The 13056-nt window shown below is 36.6% G+C and overlaps 4 protein-coding genes across 4 annotated transcripts; 1 reads left to right on the top strand and 3 right to left on the bottom strand.

Annotated features, from left to right (window-relative positions):
* Positions 1-3: 3 nt before the first annotated feature.
* Positions 4-4308, bottom strand: SIN3 (transcriptional regulator SIN3; the record flags this gene model as incomplete). The annotated part of the gene is made up of 1 exon (XM_003676108.1): positions 4-4308. One exon carries the CDS (start codon positions 4306-4308, stop codon positions 4-6), a length of 4305 nt encoding a protein of 1434 aa, XP_003676156.1.
* A 317-nt stretch (positions 4309-4625) lies between these two features.
* RPB11 (DNA-directed RNA polymerase II core subunit RPB11) lies at positions 4626-4994 on the top strand (the record flags this gene model as incomplete). Its single annotated transcript, XM_003676107.1, has 1 exon — positions 4626-4994. The coding sequence occupies one exon, from the start codon at positions 4626-4628 to the stop codon at positions 4992-4994; it is 369 nt and encodes a 122-aa protein (XP_003676155.1).
* Positions 4995-7685: 2691 nt separating this feature from the next.
* On the bottom strand, positions 7686-8639 carry NCAS0D02110 (uncharacterized protein; the record flags this gene model as incomplete). The annotated part of the gene is made up of 1 exon (XM_003676106.1): positions 7686-8639. The coding sequence occupies one exon, from the start codon at positions 8637-8639 to the stop codon at positions 7686-7688; it is 954 nt and encodes a 317-aa protein (XP_003676154.1).
* Positions 8640-10575: 1936 nt separating this feature from the next.
* On the bottom strand, positions 10576-12756 carry CDC5 (polo kinase CDC5; the record flags this gene model as incomplete). Its single annotated transcript, XM_003676105.1, has 1 exon — positions 10576-12756. One exon carries the CDS (start codon positions 12754-12756, stop codon positions 10576-10578), a length of 2181 nt encoding a protein of 726 aa, XP_003676153.1.
* Between the last annotated feature and the right edge of the window lie 300 nt (positions 12757-13056).

The following is a 13056-nucleotide window of genomic DNA, read 5'->3' as shown; positions in this document are numbered from 1 at the left end:
CCTTTAAATTTGTTCCCCAGTTGCTTTGCTGAGTTCTCTAGATTTTTTTACTAGATCCTCGATGTTGGTGGAGTCAGCTGTGGTAAGGTTTTTTTTCCATCCGTTCTTTCCATCAAGAAATTTCGTCATTTGATCAATACTTTTTCTCTTCTTAGTTTCATCTGAATATGTTGGATATACGTTCATTGACTTTCTGGAAAACAGATCGAAAGAGCCAGGCTCAATTTCAAGAGCATATGACTTTGGGTCAATCTTGATTTTCAATTTGGATGATGAAACACCCTCGGGCGAACTCTTGTTGTCTCCTTCTTCGTCTACTTCAAGTTCTAACGTTTTCTCCAAAAATGGAATTTTCAGTTCATCTTGAGGAACACCTTCAGTTGGATGGGGTAAAGAGTATGAAGTAACGTAGTACTCCCAATTCTTTTCCATGGACTTGGGTTGTTTTATTGTCAAATCTTCTAGAGCAATATATTGAATGCAAACATGGTTCTTTTCTTCATTAAATTCTATGCGGAACATATTTTCAGTATTGGTCATATGAGCTCGCGTTTGTAAACGGTAAAGAATTTGTTCCTTTGCACTGGTTGATGAACAAAGACGATCTTTCTCAAAGAGCACCATTATCTCCGATGTTTTAACATCTCCTAAGATAGTGTGAGCATGTTTTACCAAGGACTGGATTACTTTGTCCACGGTATATAACTTAAATGCCTTATTGTTAAAAGCTTGGCGTAGACTCTCCTCAAACCATTGATGCTCGATGTCATTTTGAATCAATCTTTTACTTAACACTAATAGTTCTTGATAACTGTTCACGCCCACAAAATCTAATCCCATATCCTTTAGTTGAGTCGAAATTAAATTCAAGTCTTTGGCAAATTGTGATATTCTTCTACTATTCACCTCTTTGGTTACCTTCTCGTTAATTTGCTTCATTTCATACAACCTTTCATATATCACAGTCCAAAGACGGAAAAATACGTATATGTTGGTGTTTGCAAACATATTGAAAACCTTTCTATTAGATATAGTTCCGTGATTACTTGCTGTTTCAATAATGTTACCAAGTAACCAAGGTCTCTTAATTTCCTCTAGAATTATCTCATTTTCATCTTGTTCATTCAGTTCCTCATTAGAGTCCCCAACAATGTTCTCATCGTCTTCCTCTTGAGCATTTTCTTCGTTGGATTCTTTCGCTTGCTTTCTGATCTTTTGGTATTTATGCTTTCTCAAAATATCAGCAAGAGGAATATCAATATTTAACGGACGCTTTTTCGAATTGCTTCCAGAGGAAGAAGAGGATGTGGTACTATCGATATTTCTCGAAGATTCCTTGGTTTTCTTCTCCTTCTCCTGTAGCCAATGGCTTCGATCAGATAATGCCTCGTTAACCTTGTCCAATGGGATAGAAAAAAACAATGAAACAAAGACTCTTAAAAAATCTTTCATTCTTTCTTTCTCTGGATTAGAATAAGTGGAACTGTGATTGATAAAAACAGATGTTAAACCTAGGATATCGACAAAAATATCATTATCGTCAAATTGGAATTCTAATTGACTCTTTGGTTTAGGAGTTAACCAATGAATTCTTTTGTTAGTTTGGTCAACCTTAATACTACTTATTTCGGAAAGCAATTGTTTTGTGGTCAAAAGTTTTTTGTCAGCTTGTTTGAATGTTAAGCCAAGATGATCTAATGATTTATAATAAACTTTTTGTTCCAATTCTCTCCAAACTTTGTTCCATTCACGCTGAGCCCTTCTCCATTCTTCATCCTTCTGTTTTAACCTTTTCAATACCACTGGAACAGTAAGAGCTGGTTCTTCATGTAACAAATCAATTATTTCGAAGCCTCTATCCTTGTCATAGACTTTCCTAATTACCTTCTTATAAATAGTTGAAGATGTATGGCCCAACCCTGGGGGTAACTTGAAGTTTTTCTTTTCCTCATTAGTCATATTACCGATCTTGTTCGCAATTGTTTCCAATGTTTGAATTGTTCTTAAATTAGATTCAATACAGAAATCATATTCGTGTCTTTCTTCTTCTGTCTTAAATAATGATTCTTCATATTGGTTTTTACGATGGGCTATGAATCCTGAATCTTCTGATGCCCAAACAGGATGACCAACCCATTCATCGTTTAGTACTTCCCAACACATTTCATCTCTCCCAGAGCATGGCATAAAAGTATCAGTCTTGGGCAATTTCTTATAGGAAGGACCGCATGCTTCACAAAGGTCTAAATCCAATTTATGCTTTTCATGAACTATATTTTCAATGATTAAAGGTTTCTCTTGAAATCCAACGAAATTCTTAAACCATGTAAATAATTCTTCATTAGAGCCCAAATAATATTCCACCTTAACACATAACTCATCAGTAGTTAATAAATCCTGGGAGTACAGGTTCAAAATCTTCAAGAATTCAGTATAGACTTGCTTCGTACCAATGAATTTTTTGGCTTTTTCGAAGAAATTTGTCTCTTCCACCAGGGAAACGTTGTATTCTAATGGTTCAGTAGGTTCAGGAATGACAGGGACGATGCTTGGATCTAAATCAATTTCGGGTCTAATTGGTGCTTCATTGGTATATTGTTGAGCCATAGGTGCAGTAGCGTTATTGATATCCATTTGTCCTGGTGTCATTTGATTCTGCATGTTTAGTAGATTTGGATATTGCTGATCTGTCAATGGTGATCTTAAATTTGAGACAGGTATGGCTTCATTTGTGTAACCATGTACTAATCCTGGCTGTTGCTGTTGTTGCAATGCCTGATCATTTGGAATCATAGAGGGTAATCCACCTGGACCCACAAATTGATTCCCTGGAGCATATTCTCGAGATGCAGTACCATTTGGTGGTGCAAAACTACCAATAGGTGGTAAATTTTGTTGAGTTCCTGTACCATTTGGATAATAATTATTGGGGTATCCATACTGCTGGTGTTTTGGGTTTGGAGTAGGAATTGCAGCTCTTTGTTGAATTCCTGCATTTTGTGGAAGTTCTGAAGTGGAAGTAGTTCCTGACGATTCCGGTAAAAACTTCTTAAAATCATCTAGTAAATCCGGAGCATGTTGGAATAGGACAGTCACTTGTGAATATACTTCATTTATTGGCTTCTGTTCTCTCTGGTAAGTTTGTAAAATTTCCAAAAAGCGTTTATATATGTCCGGTTGATCTGCAAATCTGTTTTTAATCTTGTTAACGTAATTAATAGCTTGGCTAAATTCGACCTCAGCGTTTTTGGCAGATTGATCCTCTGGTTGAGGAGTTTGTTGAAAGTTCGATTCTTGGAACGTAGAAGCCGCCAAGGAGGGGATTGTTGGCGATTGATGATGTTGTTGTTGTTGCAAATTACTTTCCGAAGAAGATGGAGCTTCCATAGCTGGGCCTCCAGATAAAGTTGAGGTACCCATTGGGGTGGTGACTCTAATTGGGCCATCAGGGTCAGTGGTACATTCGATTCTGTAGCCTTGGGGTAAAAAGGTATTAAATCCTTGAACCAACATTGGATAGCCTCTAAAAAGGGCGGACACTCTCTCAATGACACCTGGAGTATCAATAGATTGTGATTTGAAATCCTTCATAATATCCAAGAATTGATTGTATATATCTGGTCTTTGACTAAATTGATATTTCACTTGCTCCAAATAAGATAGAGCATCCTTAACGTTTAAGGGTCTGTAAGCTAAATCTTGGAATTGGTCTTGTTCTCGTGGCTGTTGTGGTTGAGGTTGTGCTTGTTGTGCTTGTTGTGCTTGTTGTGACTGTTGTGACTGTGGTTGAGGTTGAGGTTGGGGGTGAGGTTGTGGTTGTGGTTGTGGTTGCACTGGTAAAGGTTGTTGGTTTTGAACTGCTGGTAGTGGGTTATCAAAACTTGCTACAGAGAAACCTGTACTTGCAGAATTTCTCTTGGGTTGTTCCTGATTCTGAGCGGGAACGGTGATGTTAGTTGAGTTTGGTGGAGTAGCAAATGTGGACGACACAGATGGTAACATTTGACTGCTGGATTGAGATGTAGTAGCAGTGTTCACACCGGTAGTAGGAATTTGGTTTTGAGTAGGATTAGTGATATTATTTTCACTTGAAGTTTGAACTCCGCCTATACTGGAAAGGGAGGGCAGTATGACATGTTCACTTGAAGGTTCCGCTTTCATGTTGGTTTGCTGTTGTTCCTGGTTTGCAAAGTTCGTCTCTTGAGGGATATGATCCCTTTCTGCGGTTTGATCGACTTGATTCAAATTTACGCTATCGACGTTATGAGTCTCGGACTCGGTTTGATGTTGATTCCAAGCGTTAGACATGGCAGATTTCCAAAATAATCAGCTTAATAATCAATTGTTGGTCGTCGGTAATAAATGTCGGTGTTGGGATGGTGGTACAATCAACGTTAGAGGGTGCTGTGGGTTTGTTGTTTACGTCTTGAAGAAGTTAAGTTTGGTTCACTTGATTTTTCAGTTGGCAAAGAACGAAAAGGTGAAAGACCCTTCTCGGGGCGGACGTCCAAAATGATCTTTCTTTGTTGGTAAAACACATTTAATGTTAAAATCACGATCAGTTAGTTATGTTTGGAGCAAGACACAGTAAGAGAGCTAAAACCAACGGCACCATACATTAAACGATGAATGCTCCAGATAGATTCGAGCTATTTCTGCTGGGAGAGGGGGAATCCAAGTTGCAGATCGACCCTGATACCAAGGCTCCCAACGCTGTGGTTATCACATTTGAAAAGGAAGATCATACGCTAGGTAACTTGATAAGATCGGAATTGTTAAACGATTCCAGAGTGCTGTTTGCAGCATACAAAGTAGAGCATCCCTTTTTTGCTAGGTTCAAATTAAGAATTCAGACGGTAGAAGGATATGATCCTAAGGATGCTTTGAAAAATGCATGTAATAGTATAATCAGCAAGTTAGGTGTACTTAAAGGTAACTTCGAAACAGAATGGAACTTGCAAACATTGGCAGCAGATGAGAATATGGGGATATAGGATAAATAATATGGTAGATAGTATTATAATGTAATATATATGTGTATTGTCACAATTTGGTTCTAAAACCCGTGGATTATTCTTGAATTAAATGTTTATTCTAGAATTTCTTAAAGAACTAACGTAAAGTTAATGTTGTGAGTCTAGTACTGAATCTTGATATTGGAAAGGACAATCTGGAGTTGTTTGTGCGGTTGGAGCCGTGACCTTAGGTGATCGCTGGTTTGGCTGGGCTTCCTTGAATTTTTGCTAGATTCAGATTTTGGGTTTGGTTTAGTAAATCTTGTCCTTACCAAAAGTGGAGATCGAGTGTAAGAGTTTCAGAATAGTTGTAACATTGTATATATTATTCTCCTGTATTGAACTTGCTCATATTCAGTCTACAACTCCTGTTGTATATTACGATTTCATTGATTTAATTGTGTTATTGAGCCGGGTTACCAAGCCTGGCACGATTAAGTAACTATAGTCATTTGACTACTTGATGAAAAAGTTGATGAAGAACGTCACACAAAGCTGGGTTGCTCAACCTAAACCGATTAAAACCGAGTTCTTTCTAGTTTACAAAAACACTTTCTTAAAAAAAATTCATAGCTTGAAACTACCTCAAATAGCAAATAGTTTTTTTTTTTGAAATAATTCTAAAACAGAAAACATAGCTCGGTTATATCTTCCTCAACACAAATCTTGTCGTGTCCTTAAGGTAGAAATAGTTGATTCAAATTTTATGAAAGATTGTGAATATCTTTACCACCGTAATACTATGTGATGTGACCTCAGGTATGTGCAAAAAGGGAACGTTGTATTCAAGAAGACCCTCGCTGAATAATGGACTATAAGGCCTTGTGGGAGGAGTGGCAACATTTTTTAGACCTTTTATCACAAACATAATTTAAATTGTCCATGTTTGAGGCAATATAAATAATGCGTTAGGCTATTGCAATGTAGCACTTTGCAACAGAGTTTTTACTCAATTCGGAGGTCTTACATTTACATCTTAACCTAGTTTTTCTATCATATTCCTTCTCCAAGCACTCAGGTTTCCAATTAACGAAAACCAGTGAATCAAATCATAATTTTATTTAACAGCATATTAGGGGTTATTGATAATATATCCCTCTTTATTGATATCTTTACTATTACTTATGCCATTTGTACCTAATATTTGGTGGGTTTATTCATTTGGTTTTTAGTTGGACTCAAATCTATTGGAAAAAAGAAAAAGGTATTAATTATTAGTATCTAGATAAGAAACAAGGTTTGAGACTCATAATATATATTTCATATTACTAGCAATCGACATATATAGACCGCATACAATAAAACTTAGAGAAACTGGTCACATATATCTATACGCCTGGATAGAGGAATCATATACCAGTAGAAAAATTGGTCTTTTAAAAACGGCCAATCCAGGTATACAAAGCAGTCCCAACTCCCGCTATACCAGTTCCAACCCCCCACCAATTACTAACTGTTGGGTGTACAAAATTTATTGCGGAGCCAGTAACAGTCAAAACATTGGTAATGATTCCGCTATTTCTTAAATAGTTACCAATGTCCTCCACCTGTTGCTCTGTAGCATTCAGGTCTTGGAGTATTCTCCTAATTCGCTTCTTGCTTAATGATAAAAATTGGCTGCCCAAACGACTTCTGGGTCGATAAAATCCTCCACACCATTAACACTAAACAAAATAGATAGATCCATCATAATACAACACCATTGCTCCGAACAATGGTGTGTTTTTCGATAATCTACCTATACAAAGGAGAACTTACACAAATTGAAGGACTCACTCGAGAAAAGATGACAGCGTTCTTAAAGCAGCTCAACAAAGGGCTGGAACCCAAAGTATTATTATGACAAACATCAGATTTATGTCATTGATGTAGTACGTGTACGCACTGTCATCTTTGAAACGGGGGGGGGGGGGGTCACCTTCGAGTGAACATGCCTTCAGGATATCATCATACACCGGCATAGCAGGAGCATCGAAAAGAAGCACTGAATGAGAAGATGATACTGAAGACTCTTCTGCAGGCCAAATGTATCTTTCACGTTGTTCGAAACTGCGGGACACCAATGCAGCCTTCAAATCTTCCAGGATAATGTTAACTGGCTTTCCGTTTCTTTGGAATCTAGTATCAGACGTAATGTTACCGTTGTAGACATAGGCAGTTTCTGATGGTGGAGCAGATATCGCTATTTGATTGAAGTGTTTGTTGACTTGTTTTTTTAGGAAATCGTAGCATCGAGGAAACAGACAGAAGCAAACGATATGCAGTGTATTTATATGTATTTAATTCATTGGAGAAAGGGGCCCAATCTCCTCTGTATTACTCCAACAGTTACAACGGCTGAAGGGAGAATGGATTATACTGCTGTCAAGAGGAGAAATAGAATGGGTCAAAAATGGCCATTGTTCGCATTCGGAGATTCTCTTTTGCGAGATCGGAAACTCAGGCGAAAAGAATCGAGTAAGAAGAAGAAGAAAAAGAGGTGATGGGCTAAAGGAAGAGAATACTCTTCCAGAAATTATTTTATGACCTGGCTATATTGCTGTTCAATGTCCAATTTTTTGTTATGTGCAATTTTGATATCTGTCATGACACGATATCTTATATTCTAGCTAGTATAGATATTTATCAACTAACGTCCAACTATGTTCGGAGATATTATTTACTTACTTGTTATATATTTGACACGCTTCTAAACGTCAATGAAGAGCGTGTATTAGATGAGTTTTTGAACAAGGTCCTGGAAGCATAAGTACTCTCACCAAACTTTGTGGGCGTACGCCTATGTCTAGTTCGATGTTCGTCATCCATTACAGGTTCCAATGTCTCAGTGATGCCTTCATCATCCATAAGGGTGTTGGCAACCTTGACAAGATCGGCATCTGTGTCCACTTCTTCCTCTTCCTTCTCTGACAACGTTTCGAACAGGGACCTACACAGAATGACGTTCCAAACTTTAGAATAAATTCCCAACCCACAAGAATAGATACCCGAGAATTTGAGCTTTGCATATTCATCCATATTGACATCAAAATTAAGATGTGAGGAAAATCGATATTCTTTATAAGGTAGGTCTTCATCAGGAATTGCTTTCAAGGTGCTTCTGACTCGCATATTTGTTTGAATGAACAGCCTACGCATCTTCCATGCAGTCGCAGGCTCTTCCCTCTCCTTCAATTCTCCATATAAATGCTCCCAAAGACGCCAAAATGGGAAATTCACTATATTATTCGTCCCGGTCATAAGCACAGCTGGTGGGTTCTTACCTAACAAGTGGTCTGATCGGACACTTGTAATACGAAGATTAACATTCTCATCTGAGAAAGAAGACTCTTTTCCATATACTCGATCCATCTTGGGATCATAGGACTTCAGAGGTGGTGCTTCTTTGGCCAGGATACAGTTGATTCTCTCATATCCACCAGCTTCATTGATCTTCTTTTCCACTACACTCTCCAGCCCCCACTTGTCACTATTAGTAAAGCTAAACAGAAAAAGCTTATTCTCGGCCCAGGGACCACGTATTATCAAAACCTCTGTCGTCTTGTATCGTAGAGTGGCTCCATTTCCAATGTCAGTTGCATCTCTATTTTCCTTTTCGTCCTCGTTATCACCGTCATAAATCATATGTATTTCGTCGAAGAGGTTGCAAAGCACTGAATCCCTAGACACTACGATGTTATAGTAGTCGTTAAGACGCTACTCTTCTTCAAACGACGCACACTCTTGGAGTTGCTTCCGTTTCTCCAGCTCTGAGCAGGTGCATCTGGGCGTGCATCCGTCTCTCGTAATCCTAACACGAACCATAACCTAAAAAAGAAATGCCAAACTAACGAATTGGGAATGTACTGTCTACTGAATATCTGTATAAGACTTGCTTCGTTGTAATTGCATTGAAGATGATCGAAAAAGGACAATGGTCGGTGGAAAGAAAGGAACGGCACTGAAATTTTATAGCGCTATGGAAAAAATGTCAGTAAATAAGATGAATAGTAGTAGCTTAATGGGATAAGAAACTGTTACAAAGTAGGGAAGATCAATTAGGATTGTCTTCAGAAAATCTGCGACACCTATTATTTTATGAACCAAATACCTGTAATGTGAAGCTTTGGACATGTAATAAAGTCAACAGTCCTTACAGTATCCCTGTTGTGAGGAGATCGTGGAGTATCTACATAACGTTACACCCTAGGCTAAAGTAAAATTGGTGTAACCTCTGACACATCCAAATTCGAGAAATGTGTGTATGTTTACACTATGGTTTCAAGATTGTTTCTTTACTTTGAGCTTGTACTTTTAAAAGAAATATTTCTTCGTTAAATATTTGATAGATGTCAAACTTGTTTGGAAATTAAATTTCTGTTTTAAGTACCCCATAATGGCCCTCTAAGACATTTTTTGTGAGTTCGTACAGTAACTTGCATGTGTTGCTCATAAAGAAACAGTTATTCCGATATATAAATTTGAGCCACTCTGTTGAAACTATTCTCTTTTTATTCTTGCTTTGATAAATGGAATAGTTATCAAAAACATGATTGTATGCTCAAGCTTTTCTTTTTATGCCTAAACAAATTGTTACAGTTAGCCTTCAATCCAAAACAGTGTTATTCGAGATATATTTGTAAATTTTATACTTGAAAGAAGCCACTAAACTATTGAACTTGTCACCAGGGCCTCGGGAAATTAGAGCCTGAGAATTTTGAGGTCAGAAAATCCCTTTTCTGTAAAACCTTTTCTTCTCAAGAGTTATAAAAATTTTCTTCAAAAGAACATTTGTTTTGCAAGATACTTTGAACCCACAACATTATGCAAACACTTTAGGTACCACTATTCGTTGAACATTGAATAACATTTGAGCTGTTTTAGTGTTTGAACCCTTCAGATGCTCAATTGAGGAGTTAGAATCTCTGAAATAACTAGGATATTCCAAAGAAAAGTACTTTATTTCAACTCATTTGGGTACTGGCAACGATGTGTCTTTATTGTGGGCAGGTTTACAGACGTCGTTGTGAAATTTCATGATCTTCAAAATTAAAAGTCCGTGAGCGGAAAACTCCGAGATTGTCACTCTCGCTCGAATAATTTTCCCTCATTTGATTTGATCTATTTTGATTTGATGTGTTGCACAGTATAATATTTGGGCTTCTATTGAATTATCACCTACAGTGTGTTTTCATTCTTGGAGCGAATTAAGTTAGGAACAAGGGGTAACTTCAATAAATTTTAAATTGCACATTTCTGCTAGTACAATTACCTTGTAACTAGGCGTGTTTCTCATCATCTGAATAAGTGTTGGCTAGTCGCCACTGAAACAACACAAGCCATCTTTTTAAATGGGTTTAGTGTTTCACTTTCTTGCTGGTATTGGGAATTAAGCATACCACAATTTGGACTTTTTGGATAAATATTGCATCTTCTGAAATGATGCTATAGTATATTTCAGAGCTGCTTTATAATAGCTAATTACTCTTAACATATAGTTTTGAAAATGAATTTATATTAAATGATAATGAATTATTTAATTAATGTATGCGTCGTTCATAGTTTATGATATCATGAAAAATTAGGTCCGTCCAAGTGATACAATGGAAGATTTCTGTTTTAAACCCTCCTTTATAAGAATTAATTTTTCTAAGAATTTACTATCAGGATAATCTGGTATTCCACCATTCTTTAATACTTCTACTAATGGATATGTTAAACTTTCATGTGTTGGAGAAATATACGTTACTAATCTGCCACCATCCGATATGGCAAATTTATGATGGTCCTTGAAATTGAATTGGAACGTACCGTCACTCAATTCAAACATGACAAATTGTTTATATCTCGTATATCTTCTGAGGAAAACGTCATCTTTATGATATTCCTCCCTTACAAAAGTGGAGACTCTACTCAAGTTTGCTTGCATGTATTTGGCAAAAAATTCCACAATTTCTAAATGTCTACTGAGCTCCTTGGGACTATCTGCTAATGCATAATGACCTGCCACCCAACCTTCCTTAGAATCATAACTGATATACCAGAATTCCTCAGCATCAGCTAATCGGAGTACAGTAGTACCACTATTAAATAATACACCAATATCTTCTGTAGATAATTGATATGAAAATCCATGTTTATTAGAATAATCAACCCATTTAGTAACAACAATTGGATGCTTGGCTTCAGGTAGTCTTGAATGAGGTAGTCCACCCATTCTCTTTTGAGCTTCAGCTTCTAAGATCCCATTTAATGCTAGAAGACATTCACTAGATAAAATCCTTAACGAAATTTCAGATTTAATTGTATTTGATAGCATTGGAATTAATGTATTTTTTGCACTATTCTGTTGAGCTCTACGTATTCTTGCCTCACGAGCCAGATCATTTAATTTTCTTTGTGCTTCTAAATCAATGACTTCTTTATATTTATTCTTTGTCCCACCAGGGGATAATGCATGAGGTAATATCGTCTTGTTTCCGTTCGTAGTAGCATTATTAATATCTGATTTAATTTGTGCTTTCAATTCATTAGCAGCGTCGTTCGATTCCTTGTAACGAACCGACTTGGATGACGCTGATGGTACTGATGATGATAATAGACCTGCATTTGTCATACAAGTTCTGAAATTGGTAAATGATTCTTCTAATGTTATTTCATTTGTATCTTTAGGAGTTAATTCCATTACATCTTCTGTTATTTTAGGTGGGAAGATGCCTCTAAACCAAACATCATCAATAATTTCTCGGATAGAAGGCCTTTCCACTGGGTCCACACAAAGTATATCTGCAATTAAAGTCTTAGCTTCAGAAGAGACATATTTATCCTTTGGATATCCATATTGGCATGCCTTAATTCTATCATAAATGACGTTAACGTCTTTTGCTTGAAATGGTGGCTTCCCTACCAATAAGGCATAAATCATAACACCAATAGACCAAATATCGACTTCAAATGAATGACCAGCATGTTTCCCCATTAATACTTCAGGGGCAATATAATTTGGAGTACCACATACTGTATATTTTCTTTCACGATTATTTGCCAATACAGCAGCCAATCCAAAATCACCCACTTTTAAATTGTAATCTTTATCAAAAAAGATATTTCCCAATTTCAAATCTCTATGTATAACTCTTCTTGAATGCATATACTTGACGGCACCACAAATTTGAGTAGTGAAAAATCTGACTTCTGGTTCTGTTAAAGTTTTCCTTTTCTTCATAAGATCCATTAATGAACCATTTGAACAAATTTCCAATAATATATATACATTTGTATCATCTTCAAAACAATCCACAAAATGAACAATATTTGGATGTTTCATACTCTTATGAATTTGAATTTCAGAAAGTAATTTTTTCTTTGTCTTTTCAGTCTTAATGGAAATTTTTGCCACAGTCTTGGCAGCAAATATCTTCCCAGATTCATCTTTAATTTGGAAACAACGTGCAAACCCACCTTCACCTAGGAAATGACCTCTACGATAATCTCTACCTCTTGTCTTAATTAATGATGGTGGAGTCTTACAAAGAGATGATAATTTTTCCTTCTTCTTCTTTGGTTCGTGTTGTTCAGTCATTACTCTTTTATTCTTATTAGTAGTTGGGATGGCATTATGCTGATTATTTTCCTTATCATGATCAACATTATTAGTTTGTGTAGTTGGTCTCGTTACTGATTGTTTTACCGGCGTATTAAATACTTTGGAGCGGGTATTTAATTGTTTATCATTGATTGGGTGTAACGGAGCTAATGACATGACTCTTGAGGTATATTAATATAGTCTGGGAAAGTGTGTCAGGGAGAGTGATAAAAGTATCTTGCTTGAAGAGGAGAATAAAAGATGCGATGACAATTATTTTCTAACTGAACCAGCGATAGTTATTGAAGTGACGGGTTGATAATACCAAGGAATAAATAACAATAAGATGAAGTTAAGTCTAAAGCAGGGAAGGTTTTGTGATCTACTATTTCCATTAGTTTTTATTTTATCTACTACAAGTAATTTTTCAATTTCTTTGTTGTCATTTCCTCATCGGGAAATTTTCGTCCACAACTA

The sequence above is a fragment of the Naumovozyma castellii genome, chromosome 4 (assembly GCF_000237345.1).
Source record: "Naumovozyma castellii chromosome 4, complete genome".
Lineage (NCBI taxonomy): Eukaryota > Fungi > Ascomycota > Saccharomycetes > Saccharomycetales > Saccharomycetaceae > Naumovozyma > Naumovozyma castellii.
The sequence above is the reverse complement of the archived record's forward strand: the minus strand, read 5'-3'. Positions and strand labels throughout refer to the sequence as shown.